Source organism: Phyllobates terribilis, unplaced genomic scaffold (assembly GCF_046119375.1).
Source record: "Phyllobates terribilis strain yellow unplaced genomic scaffold, ASM4611937v1 Scaffold_3__8_contigs__length_932513732, whole genome shotgun sequence".
NCBI classification, from domain to species: Eukaryota; Metazoa; Chordata; class Amphibia; order Anura; family Dendrobatidae; genus Phyllobates; species Phyllobates terribilis.
In genome coordinates, this window is record NW_027362763.1 from 891,930,262 (window position 1) to 891,944,487 (window position 14,226).

General features: G+C 43.0%; 1 protein-coding gene across 18 annotated transcripts in view; it reads right to left on the reverse strand.

Moving 5' to 3' along the window:
• The window catches only part of SYNE1 (spectrin repeat containing nuclear envelope protein 1), a 613,834-nt gene that overhangs the window by 56,054 nt on the left and 543,554 nt on the right, over window positions 1-14,226 (reverse strand). For all 18 annotated transcript variants that reach the window (XM_073672712.1, XM_073672713.1, XM_073672718.1 and 15 more), the window contains 7 exons: window positions 12,971-13,118; window positions 11,859-11,953; window positions 11,414-11,648; window positions 9,080-9,274; window positions 8,474-8,599; window positions 6,988-7,143; window positions 104-262 (listed from right to left, as the gene is read on the reverse strand). In XM_073672712.1, the coding sequence (XP_073528813.1) occupies window positions 104-262; window positions 6,988-7,143; window positions 8,474-8,599; window positions 9,080-9,274; window positions 11,414-11,648; window positions 11,859-11,953; window positions 12,971-13,118 (1,114 nt within the window). The remainder of the gene's footprint in view (window positions 1-103; window positions 263-6,987; window positions 7,144-8,473; window positions 8,600-9,079; window positions 9,275-11,413; window positions 11,649-11,858; window positions 11,954-12,970; window positions 13,119-14,226) is intronic.

Here is a 14,226-nt window from a genome sequence, read left to right on the forward strand (position 1 = left end):
CAATAAATGATGGCTGCCAAAAGGCAATTCTGTACACTTTAACCAGAGATGAATTTAATTGACTGTCTGATATCTGAGGTTTCTAACGATAATGAGGTTGTACCTTTCTGAGTTTCTCAATCATTTCTTCAATGCTGATATCCCCATTCTGAGAGACTTTGCTTTCCATCTGTGTCAGCCACTCGCACAGTTCCTTATTCTTTTCATTGAAGATAGCCCACTCATTAAGCCTCTCGCTGACTTGTTGGCGACGTACGGAGACCTTCAATTAGAGAACACAGAGGTGATGCTGACCGGCTATTTTTTGCTTTACAACACAAGGAGTTAAAGTGATGTTCTGTAAAAATGCAGGACCCAGCACAACACCTAATAAAATGCATTCATGGCCCCATCAGTAAGGACAGCAAGAATGTGACCATTAGGTGAGCAGACGTATTCTCCTCCAGGTTTTCAGAAGAATATGCCTCTGACATGTGCATATTCTATACATTTCCTGTTGGTTTCACCTCAGTAACGAAGACAGGAAACCATCATGTTATTCTACATCACTGTCACATCCTGGGGACAATAAACCGGCAGAATGCAGACTATCTTACAATCTAATAAATGGTGGAAAGTGCTGATCTGCAGGTTGTCATTCATGGGTAACCTGCTTTTAGTATTTCACATACACCAGTCAGCCATAAACCTAGCCTCTGGTCAAGGACGCAGATCCCTCCGCTTGGTCATTTGTCCCACTTCCAACACATCAACTGACAGTTCACTTGCTGCATAATATATCCTATGACTCGACCATTGCCACTGTCACAAGATGACATTATGCTGGGGCATTTATGCATATAGCATTTATGCATACTTTATCGAAGTGCCATAATTTAGCAAAGTGCCCTGGCAGTTAGAAAATGGCATTGCTAATATTCATCTTTCTTCTCTTCTTACAGGTATATATTTTTCACTGCTTGTGTGATCTGTCCTGAAAACTGCATTATATCTCCATGCAATGCTCTGCAGCCTATCAATTTCTGGTATATATTTTTCACTGCTTGTGTGATCTGTCCTGAAAACTGCATTATATCTCCATGCAATGCTCTGCAGCCTATCAATTTCTGGTATATATTTTTCACTGCTTGTGTGATCTGTCCTGAAAACTGCATTATATCTCCATGCAATGCTCTGCAGCCTATCAATTTCTGGTATATATTTTTCACTGCTTGTGTGATCTGTCCTGAAAACTGCATTATATCTCCATGCAATGCTCTGCAGCCTATCAATTTCTGGTATATATTTTTCACTGCTTGTGTGATCTGTCCTGAAAACTGCATTATATCTCCATGCAATGCTCTGCAGCCTATCAATTTCTGGTATATATTTTTCACTGCTTGTGTGATCTGTCCTGAAAACTGCATTATATCTCCATGCAATGCTCTGCAGCCTATCAATTTCTGGTATATATTTTTCACTGCTTGTGTGATCTGTCCTGAAAACTGCATTATATCTCCATGCAATGCTCTGCAGCCTATCAATTTCTGGTATATATTTTTTCACTCCTCTAGCTTTTTTATTCCATGATACTTAAAGGTCATCACACTTACTTTAAGAGTTTATGATCCATGCCGAGTTTACTAGTCTGTTTTTTTTTTTTTTTGCCTGCACTTTATGGTCTCCTGTTGTCTTTTAAGCTAGTGATTGATTGTTAATGAGTTAAATCTGTGCAGATCTAAGCAGATACGTCCCTATATATTGAGACTTAGTTAAGGGGAGGCATTTATGCTGGGGCATTTATGCATACTTTATCGAAGTGCCATAATTTAGCAAAGTGCCCTGGCAGTTAGAAAATGGCAGTTGGACAGGGCAGGAGACAGGTAAGACATGCAAGACAATTAAACAAACTTGCTTCCAGGTCATCTTTTTGGCAAACAGTATTCACCATTTGTATCTGTGCCATTTATACTCTGGTTGCTACAATCATCCACATTCACCGTTCACCCACAAATGCGGCACACTTCATCCATATTAATCCCTCACTCCTCTCTTCTCCTATGTACAGTTGTCATGCTCTCTTCACAATGTTATACCACGCAGATCCATTCATTCCCACCATACAACGCAGGAAACGCTCTCACAAATCACTCAATCATCTGCTCACTCTCTGTATCTTCCTTCTATTAGTCGCAGGTGATATTTCTCCCAACCCAGGACCCTCCAGTAATAATAACACTAACTCTTTCCCTGTTACATTCAGAAACCCTGCTAATCTCATTAATATTCCCTGCATATCTTCTGTCTCATTCAACTGTGCCCTTTGGAATGCACGCTCAGCTTGTAATAAACTCTCTTACATCCATGACTTTTTCCTCTCTAATTCCCTCAACCTTCTGGCTCTCACTGAAACCTGGATCCAGCAGTCGGACACCACCGCCGCTGCAGCTCTCTCCTATGGTGGCCTACATTTCTCTCATACCCCGCGACCTGACAACAGATCAGGTGGAGGTGTTGGTCTGCTTCTTTCAACAAAATGTACTTTTCAGGTTATCCCCCCTGTACCCTCCCTTATCTTCCCGTCCTTTGAAGCCCACACAGTCAGACTCTACCGGCCCTTCTCCCTGCGAGTGGCGGTTGTCTATCGCCCCCCAGGTCCCCTCCGTCAATTCCTGGATCACTTTGCTGCCTGGCTTACAAATTTTCTATCCTGCGACATCCCCACGATAATCATGGGAGACTTTAACATCCCAATTGGCGATCCTCTTTCCCCATCTGCCACGCATCTTTTATCATTAACCTCCTCCTTCGGCCTTTCACAGCTTGCTAATTCTCCTACACATGAGGACGGGAACACATTGGACCTGATCTTCTCCCGGCTTTGCTCAGTACATGACTTTACTAACTCTCCCCTTCCACTCTCTGACCATAATCTTCTTTCATTCTCTGTCAAGAACTGTGACTCTACTCAAGACACTCCCACCGTCCACACTTATAGAAATTTACGCGCCATTAACACCCAGAAATTTATAAAAAGGTTGCAATCATCATTGGCCCCAATCTCCTCCCTCTCATGTCCCGAATCTGCATTGAAGCATTATAACAAAATAATGCTATGCGCCCTGGATGAAGCCGCACCTCCTACACAAAGAACAATTCGGCATAGACGGCGACAACCCTGGCACACGCCTCAAACACGTCTTCTCCAGAGGTACTCCAGGTGCGCTGAACGGCTGTGGAGAAAATCAAATCTGCCCGAAGATTTCCTCCACTATAAATTTATGCTGAAAACATATAACTCTGCCCTTCACCTCTCCAAACAAACCTACTTTAACAACCTCATCATCTCACTTTCCAATAATCCTAAACGACTCTTTGACACGTTTCATTCTCTCCTCAATCAAACAGCACAGGCCCCGACCACCGACCTCAGCGCTGACGATCTGGCTAACTATTTCAAAGAAAAAATTGACCATATCCGACAGGAAATTTTCTCCCAATCCCCAAATGTTATGCATGCTCCCCCCCGCCACATTGTATCTTGCTCATTTTCTGACTTCGAACCAGTCACGGAAGATGAAGTGATCAGGCTCCTTGCATCTTCTCGCCCTACCACCTGCACCAGCGACCCTATTCCCTCACATCTCCTTCAGTCCCTTGCTCCAGCTGTCACCTCTCACCTAACTAAAATTTTCAACCTTTCCCTCTCATCTGGTATCTTTCCCTCTTCTTTTAAACACGCCAGCATACAACCATTACTTAAAAAACCATCCCTTGACCAGAACTGCACGGCCAACTACAGACCTGTTTCCAATCTTCCCTTTATCTCTAAACTCCTGGAACGCCTGGTCCACTCCCGTCTAATCCGCTATCTCTCAGACAACTCTCTTCTTGACCCTTTACAATCTGGTTTCCGCTCTTTACATTCTACTGAAACTGCCCTCACTAAAGTCTCTAATGATCTACTAACAGCTAAATCTAATGGTCACTACTCCCTGCTGATTCTCCTGGATCTCTCTGCAGCATTTGACACTGTGGATCACCAGCTCCTCCTCACTATGCTCCGCACTATTGGCCTCAAGGACACGGTTCTCTCCTGGTTCTCCTCTTATCTCTCTGACCGCTCCTTCTCTGTGTCTTTTGCCGGCTCCTCCTCCTCCCTACTTCCTCTTACTGTCGGGGTTCCTCAAGGATCAGTCCTAGGCCCCCTTCTTTTCTCCTTATACACCGCTCCTATTGGACAAACAATCAGTAGATTCGGTTTTCAGTACCATCTCTATGCTGATGACACCCAATTATACACCTCTGCTCCGGACATCACCCCTGCATTACTACAAAAGACCAGTGATTGTCTTTCTGCTGTGTCTAACATTATGTCCTCCCTCTACCTAAAACTGAATCTGTCAAAAACTGAACTACTCGTCTTTCCTCCCTCCATTAATCTACCTGTGCCCGATATTGCCATCTCCGTTTGTGGCTCAACCATTACTCCCCAGCTACAAGCCCGCTGTCTTGGGGTCATTTTTGATTCAGATCTTTCTTTCACTCCTCACATCAAATCACTCGCTCGTTCATGTCATCTACACCTCAAAAACATCTCAAGAATCAGGACTTTTCTCACCTTTGACTCGGCAAAAACTCTTACTGTCGCTCTTATTCATTCTCGTCTTGACTATTGCAACGCTCTACTAATCGGTCTCCCTCTTACTAAACTCTCCCCTCTCCAATCCGTCCTGAACGCAGCAGCCAGGATCATATTCCTCGCCAACCGCTACTCAGATGCCTCTTCCCTGTGCCAGTCATTGCATTGGTTGCCCATCCAATATAGAGTTCGTTTTAAACTTATCACGCTTACCCACAAAGCGCTCCATGCTTCAGTACCCCCCTACATCTCCTCCCTTGTCTCAGTCTACCACCCTACACGTGCCCTCCGTTCTGCAAATGACTTGAAACTAAAATCCTCCATAATCCGAACTTCCCACTCCCGTCTCCAAGATTTCTCGCGTGCTGCGCCAATTCTCTGGAATGCACTACCCAGGACAGTTCGATTAATTCCCAATACCCACAGTTTCAAGCGAACCCTAAAAACACATTTCTTTAGACTGGCGTATCACCTAAACACACTCTGTCCATCCCAGCTTTCCCCCATATTAAAATCTTCTTCAACTTCGGGTTCAAACCAACCATGCACATAAAAGCCTCTGTCAGGACTGCACACATACTGGCTGGCGACCAGTCCATGTATTATTATTTATCCTATTCAGTATATCAAGGCTGCATTATACAATATATGTACTTTTTACCTTTTGTGTCTCCCCCACTTCCTCATAGACTGTAAGCTCGCGAGCAGGGCCCTCACTCCGTTCGATATGAGATATGCTTATTCTGTATTGTCTGTATAAGTCCCCCCTAAAATTTGTAAAGTGCTGCGGAATATGTTGGCGCTATAAAAATAAACTATTATTATTATTATTATTATTATAATCAATATCATTCACTTTACCCATCATGTTATGGATGATTGATGTATGCCTAGTAAACTTATTGCTAGTTTTGCCTTGGACATAATAAGATTGCTATGATTTTCATGCCCATACCATTAAGACGCTTAGGGTTCACTTTTCAGAAAAGTTTTTTTCTATAAACCTTGTTAGTAGTAAAAAAAACAAGTAGTACTTTACTCACACGGCCTTGGACCAGCCGTGAGTTTCTGTTGCGGCTCCCGATGTCTGTTTTTTGCAGTGCTGACATCATTTTGACAGAGCTGCGAATAATAACTGAGCCAAGTGACTCAGAGTGACTGCAGCACTGTTAATGTGACGTTAAATATAACGGGGATACCACGACAGAGAGGGGCCAGAAGGCTGGTTTCACAAACTCCTTCACTGGTTAGATGTACTTCACCATCTTATTAAACAGTGCTGTCTTTTTTCTTGCTAGCAGTGCAATGGTTAATCTGTTCAGTTAAAGCTCCTAGATTGTCTCAACTGTTCAGTGTTGGTCACTCCCCTCTGCTATATATGCTTGCCTCTGGCATTTAGGGATTGCCAGTGTTCGTTCTTACTGCCTGGTTCTGGAGTTGGAGGTGTAGTTCATGGTTGGAGTTTGCATTTTAGAGGTTTGTCAGGAGATTGTTTCTTGGAGTTTTGTCTGTGTGCACATCCTCATCCTTTCCCATTTGGTTTTTCCTTCCTTTAACTCCCCTGTGTCCCACTCTGTTTGGTGTTTGTATTTTGTTGGCTGGTATCTTCATTTATCCCTGTCTGTCTTCCCTTGTTTGTCTGGTTAGTTTGTTCCTATAGACTTCAGCTTCCCACTACCTTGGGTGGAGGAGGGGACAGATAAGGGTTGATATAGGAGTATAGCAGGGCATGTGAACCTGGCGTCTCCACCTTTAGGAGTAATCCGGGTGACAGGGATAGACTAGGGCACCCCTAGTTCTAGGGACCTGGTTAGCGCCTGCAGTTCCAACACCATTGTGACATTAACACTACAGACAACAACAGGAGCAGCACGGAAAACTCTGGACCCGAGTCTAACTGAGCTTGTAGGAAAAACTTTTCTGAAAGGAGACAGCCTTTTTAAGAATAAAATGACAATCTAAGGGTCACATAAGAATCATTAACATTCTGGTACTCTCTTCTGGCCCATAGGTATAATTTGCAGTCTCCAGTGGTGAGAAGCAGTATTGCTAGTGCTGAAGTAAATAGACGGAACCCCAATAACAAGGAAATCATGGGGCAAATGTATTGGGAGTTCACTATATTAGCTTAATTTTTGCAATGCACAGTGAAACATGGTCATTAACCCTCCACTCACAGCTACAGCGAAACATATTTATCTTATGTTTTAGTAACAATGTTTATTAATCCTTATTTTATTGTAAGGATTAAGAAGGTGCAGTTTATATTCTATAATTAAGCTGCCGCTTTAACATGCTGTCTCTGCAAATTCACCCACATGGCCTTCGATGAGAAAGCAGGTTTGCGAATCCACCAATCTAATTACCTGATGGCAAAGCTCTTCCCACTGTCTGTGCAGCAATTCAATGCGTTCATTAAGAATGGATATATCATCTGCATTGATGTAGGGTGAAAACGAGTTCTTCAGTTCTGTTAAATGAACAAGGTCTTCAACCCATCCTTCAACTGCATTTTCAAGCTCCTGCAGAAAAAAAAAGTTACGGTGACCAAACTGAAGAAATGTACGATACATGTACTGTAGGTAAAGAAAAAGCATTCATTGTGATTGCAATACCCTGGATAATGGAAATCACACCACGCAGCCTTCTGCGAGTCAATAGGTCACCTGCAGGTACCAGGCTGGATGCTCTCCCTGCACTGCCAGATGGTCCTGTGGGGGTGTCTCATCAGAAACAATTCGGCTGCTATGTCGCACTGGGTCATACATCTGCCACCCCTGGGGTACGTTAGATATTACTGGGGAAAGCTGTGCCCAGCCAGGCTTCATGTAATACAAGATATCTTGAGTCCATCAGGATAAGAGTTGCTCCTAACTGGAAACGTCCTCTAAGATGATCAGAAGTCTTACTATGTCATTTGGACAGGGACCTTCATGGGAGAGCCCCTATAAGGGATAATAGCTCTTATTTTCATATTCACACAGTATAAACTCAGAGGCCTACAAAAGTATAGCAAGAGGCCATAAGCTTCTGTGGGTGCTGAATTACGGCTCCATAAACACTGCCGTGTATGTCTTGTGAAGGATGGGATCGGACCCATCTACGGCACTATTATATGACTACACAGCTTCTTTGGTGTAAGCAGAAGATGATTGAATCGAGTGTCTGGGCAGAATTAACATGGTTTTCACACAAGTTCATTATTTGCAAAGATTACACTCAAAATAAGTGGAGGATTAAATCCAAGAAAAGGAAATCAGAACTGGTTGCATGTCTGAATCCATCAAGATTTGCTAGGGATACCTGCTTGTAGGAGTTTTCGCTGGGATTGCAATATCTTTAGCCATACATTACATATATTTAGCCCTTCCTATTTCTATGGTACCTGTTCTCCTAATGACGAGCACCATCTTGCTACTCCTTGTACTACATGTACAGACAGCGTGGTCACTGATACAGGGCATCAACCATGCAGAACGAGGAGTTTGAGGACAAAATGTAAAGCGACAACGTATTTTACTGTTACTGGATGACGGAAAGGTGGAGACAGACTGAAATCTAACGGCAACATATACAAGGAAAAAAAAAGCCAGATCTCACACAGCTGCTAGTCCATTCAGCTTACGGTATATCTGGGAACTGATATTGAGATCTTGCTCTTACAGACATAACATTGCTTTGTGAATTCAGATATGTAATTAGTGATTGACGACAGCAATGTCAGGAAGAATTTTTCATATTACCAATTACCCTGGAAAAATGAGCATATACTGCAGAATGATGATGTACTGCTGCCTACCGCCTCCCAGACATCATGAAGCCCACACTGCAGCACTGGAGGGCAATGCTTACCTTGCAGCGGATCTGTTCTGTATGCAGCTCATCATGGTGATCGGGGAGAGGCTGAGAGAGATTTTTCCTGAATGTTCTCAGTTTCTCCAAGGATTCTGCTATTCCCTTGTCACACTTCTCCCAGTCCTGAAATTGCAGAAGTAGAATAACGTTATATCACTGTCTATATGTGATCCTGAGCCTGTGAAGATATCGAGCCTGTGCTCTGTCTTGGAGCGTGCGCCTCAGAGGATCTACATAAGCAGAAAGCAATCTCTGATGGTGTTCCTGTAGAAACCTTGCAAGGTCAGGCTACTGAAAAATGCAAAAGCACATCAACCATATAGAATGGCTCGGCACACCATTTCTCTGATATATTGTGGTGTAGTATATTTTTTAACAAATCTAATTAAAAAGAACATTTATTCTTTTGAATTCAAAGCCACAAAATAAAATAATTCCAATAGTGTGCTTCTCCTGTACGAATGTTAGGCAGTGATTGTCACAAGGAGTTAAATGACGGACCATCTGCTTGCACATAAGCACATGTACATTGCATGGAAATACTGATTGGCTTTCTAGCAATTGAAAACCATTCGATTTCTAGGAGAAAGGCGATACACGTACTTTTAGCAGGAATGCGAGCTGCTTCTTCTGTTCCTCCAGTCTCACTGTGGTGGCCTTCCATCTCTCCTGAATGTCAATGAGTTCTGCCTGTAGGGAAGCCTCCGCCTCGCCGTCAGCGGAGAGCAGCAGCTGCTTCCCAGCCTCCACAGTAAGGATGTAGCTGCCCTGCTGCCTGTGGAGCACTCGATCTCTAAGCTGTGATACCAGAGGAAAAGATTCCCTGTTAGCTTTATAGTGCTGACAAATTCCATAGAGCTGTACACAGGTTGTAATCACTTCCACCACATACGTGTCCTATTTGGCCAAAAGTATTTGGACACATCGTATTCATTGAGTTCAGGTTTTTCATTCCGTCCCATTGCCACGAGTATATAAAATCCAACCCCTGGCCATACTGTCTGGAGTTACAACTACTTGTAAAAGTATGCCTTGTTCTAAAGAGCTCACTGAATATGAGCACAATACCGTAATAGGATGTCACCATTGTAACAAGTCAAACAATGAGATTTCCTCTCTTCTGAAATATTCCTCCATCAGCTGTGAGTTGTATTACTGAAAGATGGAAGAATTGAGGATCCACAGCAGCTCAGCTATGGAGTGGAGATTATGTAAAACTACAGAGTTGGGTCGCCGAGTGCTGAAGCGCATAGTGCAAAAAAGTAACTCTCTGCTGACTCAATAACTACAAGGATCCTGACATCCACTAGCATTAATATCAACACAAAACTGTGCACTGGGAGCTCCATGGCATGGGTTTTGCTGGTAGTTATATAAAACTGCATGCAAGTTTTATATCACCAAGCACAACGCCAAGTGTCGGATGTAGTGGTGTAAAGCACACCACTGGAATCTGCAGTAGTGGAGTGTTCTGTGGAGTGACAAAGTATGCTTCTCCATCTAGCTGTCTGATAGGTGAATCTGGATTTGGAGATTGTCAGGACATCAAACTGTAAGGTTTGGTGGAGGATGGTTAATACTATAGGGTTGTTTTTTCAGGGGTTGGCCTAGCCTCCTTAGTTACAGTGAAGGGAAATCTAAATGCTTCAGTACACCAAGACATTTTGGGTAATTGTATGTTTCCAACTTTGTGGGAATAGTTTGCTGAAGGCCCTTTTCTGCTCCAGCATGATTCTGTCCGAATGCATAAAGCAAAGGCCTTAAAGACATGGTTGGGTACGTTTGGTGTAGAAGAAGCTGATTGACCCACACAGAGTCCTAAACTTAACCCCGTTGAAAACATCTTTCTGATTATCTAGAATGGTGATTGCGAGCCAGGTCCTATCCTCCAACATCAGTATCTGACCTCACAAATGCTCTTCTGGATGAATGTGCATTCTCCAAAATCTTGTATGAAGCCTTCCCAGAAGACTGGAAGCGGTCGGAAACCTACCCAGGAAAGTGGAAGGAGGTCCAGCTCCATATTAATGCCAATGAATTTTCCTAAAAGCTTCTGTAGATGGAATATGTCAGTACTCTAATACTTTTGCACATGTAGTCTACATTCTAAGGCCAATTTCTTCAAAGTCCAATCAATTTATCAGCATGGATTTGAAGCTGTCATAGCATTCAAAGTGCCTGGAGGAAACCCAAACTCCATACAGATATTGCCCTGCACAGCAAGGAAACAATGCTAACCACTGAACCACAAGCTGCTCCAGGCCTAGATCATGTATGGTAGAGCTCTGCTCACATCTTCATCAGATGCTCCATTAGGATTTTAGGATTCTAATGCGACACTCTTATCATCAAGACACAGACTCCAATGGGGTTAGTCAGGTGCTGCAAATGTGAACAGAGCCTAATAAACAAGGTGTAACATGGTTTTCTTCCTTTTCGAGGTGTCTCTACTGTAGTTTGGAGTAGCTCTCTAAATTCTGAAGATAGTTTGCATAACAATTAACCCTAATTCACAGTTATGTTTCCGATTGCCAATGCTGTAGTAATACAACACCGACATCAGGCAATGATCACTCCTGAGTATATACAGTACATAGTTTTTCTTCAGCCCACACAGATTGCCAAACATGGACAGATGACAATGATTATGTCTTATTAGGTATGCAAATGTTGTTTTATATACTCTGCAATCCCTATTAGCGGGATACAGAATAATTAAAGGTTTCATCGGGTTTTTACTACCTGATCTGAGAGCAGCATGACTAAGGGGCAGAGACTCCGATTCCAGTGATCACTTACTCTACTGGTTACTGCAGTTTTAATTAAAAACGGTTTAAGTGCTAATTTATAACTTACATCAAGGGCATAAAATCTTACAATGTGTCAAGTAATATTAATGAAAGATGCCTATTGATTTCTTGGAAAATGAAGATGTACCTGGACTTCATCTAGTAGGGTTCTGGCTTGTTGAAGTGGTATAGGGATGCTTCCCAGGCCGGTCACTGGCTGATAGGACATCTCCACCAGCCATTTCCTCAGTTTCTCTGCCATCTCCCTATAGCGCTGCCATTGGCGTATCTGGCTATCAATGATCCCTCTCCTTTGTTGAGCGCGTCGGATCACTCCTTGCCACTGATTACTTAGCAGGGCCAGCTTGAGGTTGAACTCATCCCTAAGAGATGAAAGTCAGAGCGTTAGTTAAATGTGTAAGATCAGACTAATCTTGTATGGAATCAAAAAGAGATTTTTTTTGTTCTCTGGAAATAATGTTCTTTTTCTAGGACAGAAAGGTGGTATTACATAGGGCATATGAAATGACATGAAATCACAAAAAAAGACTGAGCACTCTTTAACATTTAATACATTTATAGTGATTCTGTACCTATCATCCACTTGTCCTTGCTCAAGAAGCCTTTGTCCATCGGCGATTATTGAATGCAAAATCTGTTGGCGGCTGAACATTTCGGCTTGAAATAGCTGACAATGAAAAAAAAAAAAGCAGTCACAGATGGCTTCTTGGAGAGCAGTGCCGGTTTGCTAGCTATGCGGAGATGGAGGATTTGGCGTGCGGTTCCCTGGACATTTACTGACCTGTCACTATACTGAGACATGGCCACTTTTTCAAGAAATATTGCGACAGTCAGTAAAAAACTTCTGCTACATCTTTTCTGCCTTTTTACTTACTACCACAAATACACTCCTCTTGTCAAAGGGCTGTCACATCCCAAAGAAAGGTAGAGAATGGGAAAAGAAGAGTGTCCAACATTTCCCAACAAACTTTCATATCAGCTCTAGTCAGCCATCTTTACGTACTTCTGTAAACTGAACCTTCTTGTTAACAGACACCCCATCATCTTAGATGAAATCTTATACATGTAATGTAGTGGGACAAGAGTTTTTAAGATTATTGTACAATGCCTGGTTGAAGTCTACACGTCCATCATTAAAAAAACAGAGCACGTTTAGGAGATTACGGTACCAGAGGCGTAACGATCAAGGACGGAGGGTGTGTGACCATGACCGTGCCAGCAGGGAAAGGAGGCCTGCCTGCCTGGAGTTTTTGTCGCAAAAACTAAAAGATCTCCTAGTACCAGCAAAGTGAATGAGATTTCTAAAAACTCATGCACACATTGCTTATTTTTTCCTTGCAGATTTGAAGCAGATTTAATTCTGCAGCATGTCAATTCTGTCAGAGTTTTTGCAGCAGATTTCACCCATACTAATCAGTTGGGAAAACTCCGCAACAAAAATCAATGCAAAAAACCATGACAAATACGCAGTGCTCTTCCTGCCAAGAGATGCAGACATTTCTGGTGGAAATACTTAATGTGTGCACATACCCTTAGGCCTTTGCACATGATTTTTACCATGCAGCAAATGAGCAACATATATATATATATATATATTCCAAATATATCAAATCTTCCCAGTGTGGCTCTCCAATGGTGGGGCGGAACACAATGAGCAATAACTGTGCCCGCTTTTATTACTCACCTCATGTGCCCTTTGCTGCTCTAAAAGACTCTGGTAATTTCCAGGGATCTCCACCGCAAGCTTCTGCTCTGTCTGTATCAAAAACTCCATCCAGGTCTCACATTTTTCCAAAAAGGTCTGATGATGTAGTAGGAAAGATTGTAATTTGCTGCAAAAGAACCAATAATTCAGAAGAATCAATGCCAGTTTAACATTATGAAGATAAATAACCAGTAGAACTACCTAGAGAGACAATGTAGAAAGCTTAAAGGGGTTTTCCCACGAACAAAAGTTAATTTTAATCAATCAATCTTGGAATAATAATAATTTCCACAATTGAATGTATTTAAATAAAATGTTCCTGTGCTGAGATAATCTTATAAATGTGCCCCTGCTGTGTACTGTGTAATGGCTGTGTCTGACCGTGCAGGAACATGGTCTGATCGTACCACATCTCCTGGGCAGGGGAGGAAGGAAAAGAGTATACAGACATTACAGCACGGGATCACAGCTGATTATTTCTTTTAGTTTGTAGTGGTGCCTGACCAGTGCTCACCCCCTCCCCCTCTAGGGCCAAGCTCTAGTGATATACAGGGTTTAAGGTCCTGCTCAGCGATAGGTGTGGAACCTATATAGAGACAATAGGATAGGCAGGGTGGTATTAGATCCGCCTAGGGGTCTCCACTCCCCCTTTCCCTAGTGTTTGGGCTTCCTCCCCCTCTTCCCTTTGTGTTGCACTTAGTCTTTCCCACACCTTGCGTGACATTATCACTGGCTGGGACAAAGTGCTCCATACAGTATAATGGGCCCCACATAGTCCTCCATACAGTATAATGGCCCCCACATAATTCCCCATACAGTATAATGGCCCCACATAGTCCTCCATGCAGTATAATGGCCCCCACATAGTCCTTCATACAGTATAAAGGGCCCCCACATGGTCCTCCATGCAGCATAATGGGCCCCACATAGTCCTCCATGCAGTATAATGGCCCCACATAGTGCTCCATACAGTATAATGGGCCCACATAGTCCTCCATGCAGTATAATGGCCCCACATAGTCCTCCATACAGTATAATGGCCCCCACATAGTCCTCCATGCAGTATAATGGCCCCACATAGTCCTCCATGCAGTATAATGGCCCCCACATAGTCCTTCATACAGTATAAAGGGCCCCCACATGGTCCTCCATGCAGCATAATGGGCCCCACATAGTCCTCCATACAGTATAATGGCCCCACATAGTGCTCCATACAGTATAATGGGCCCACATAG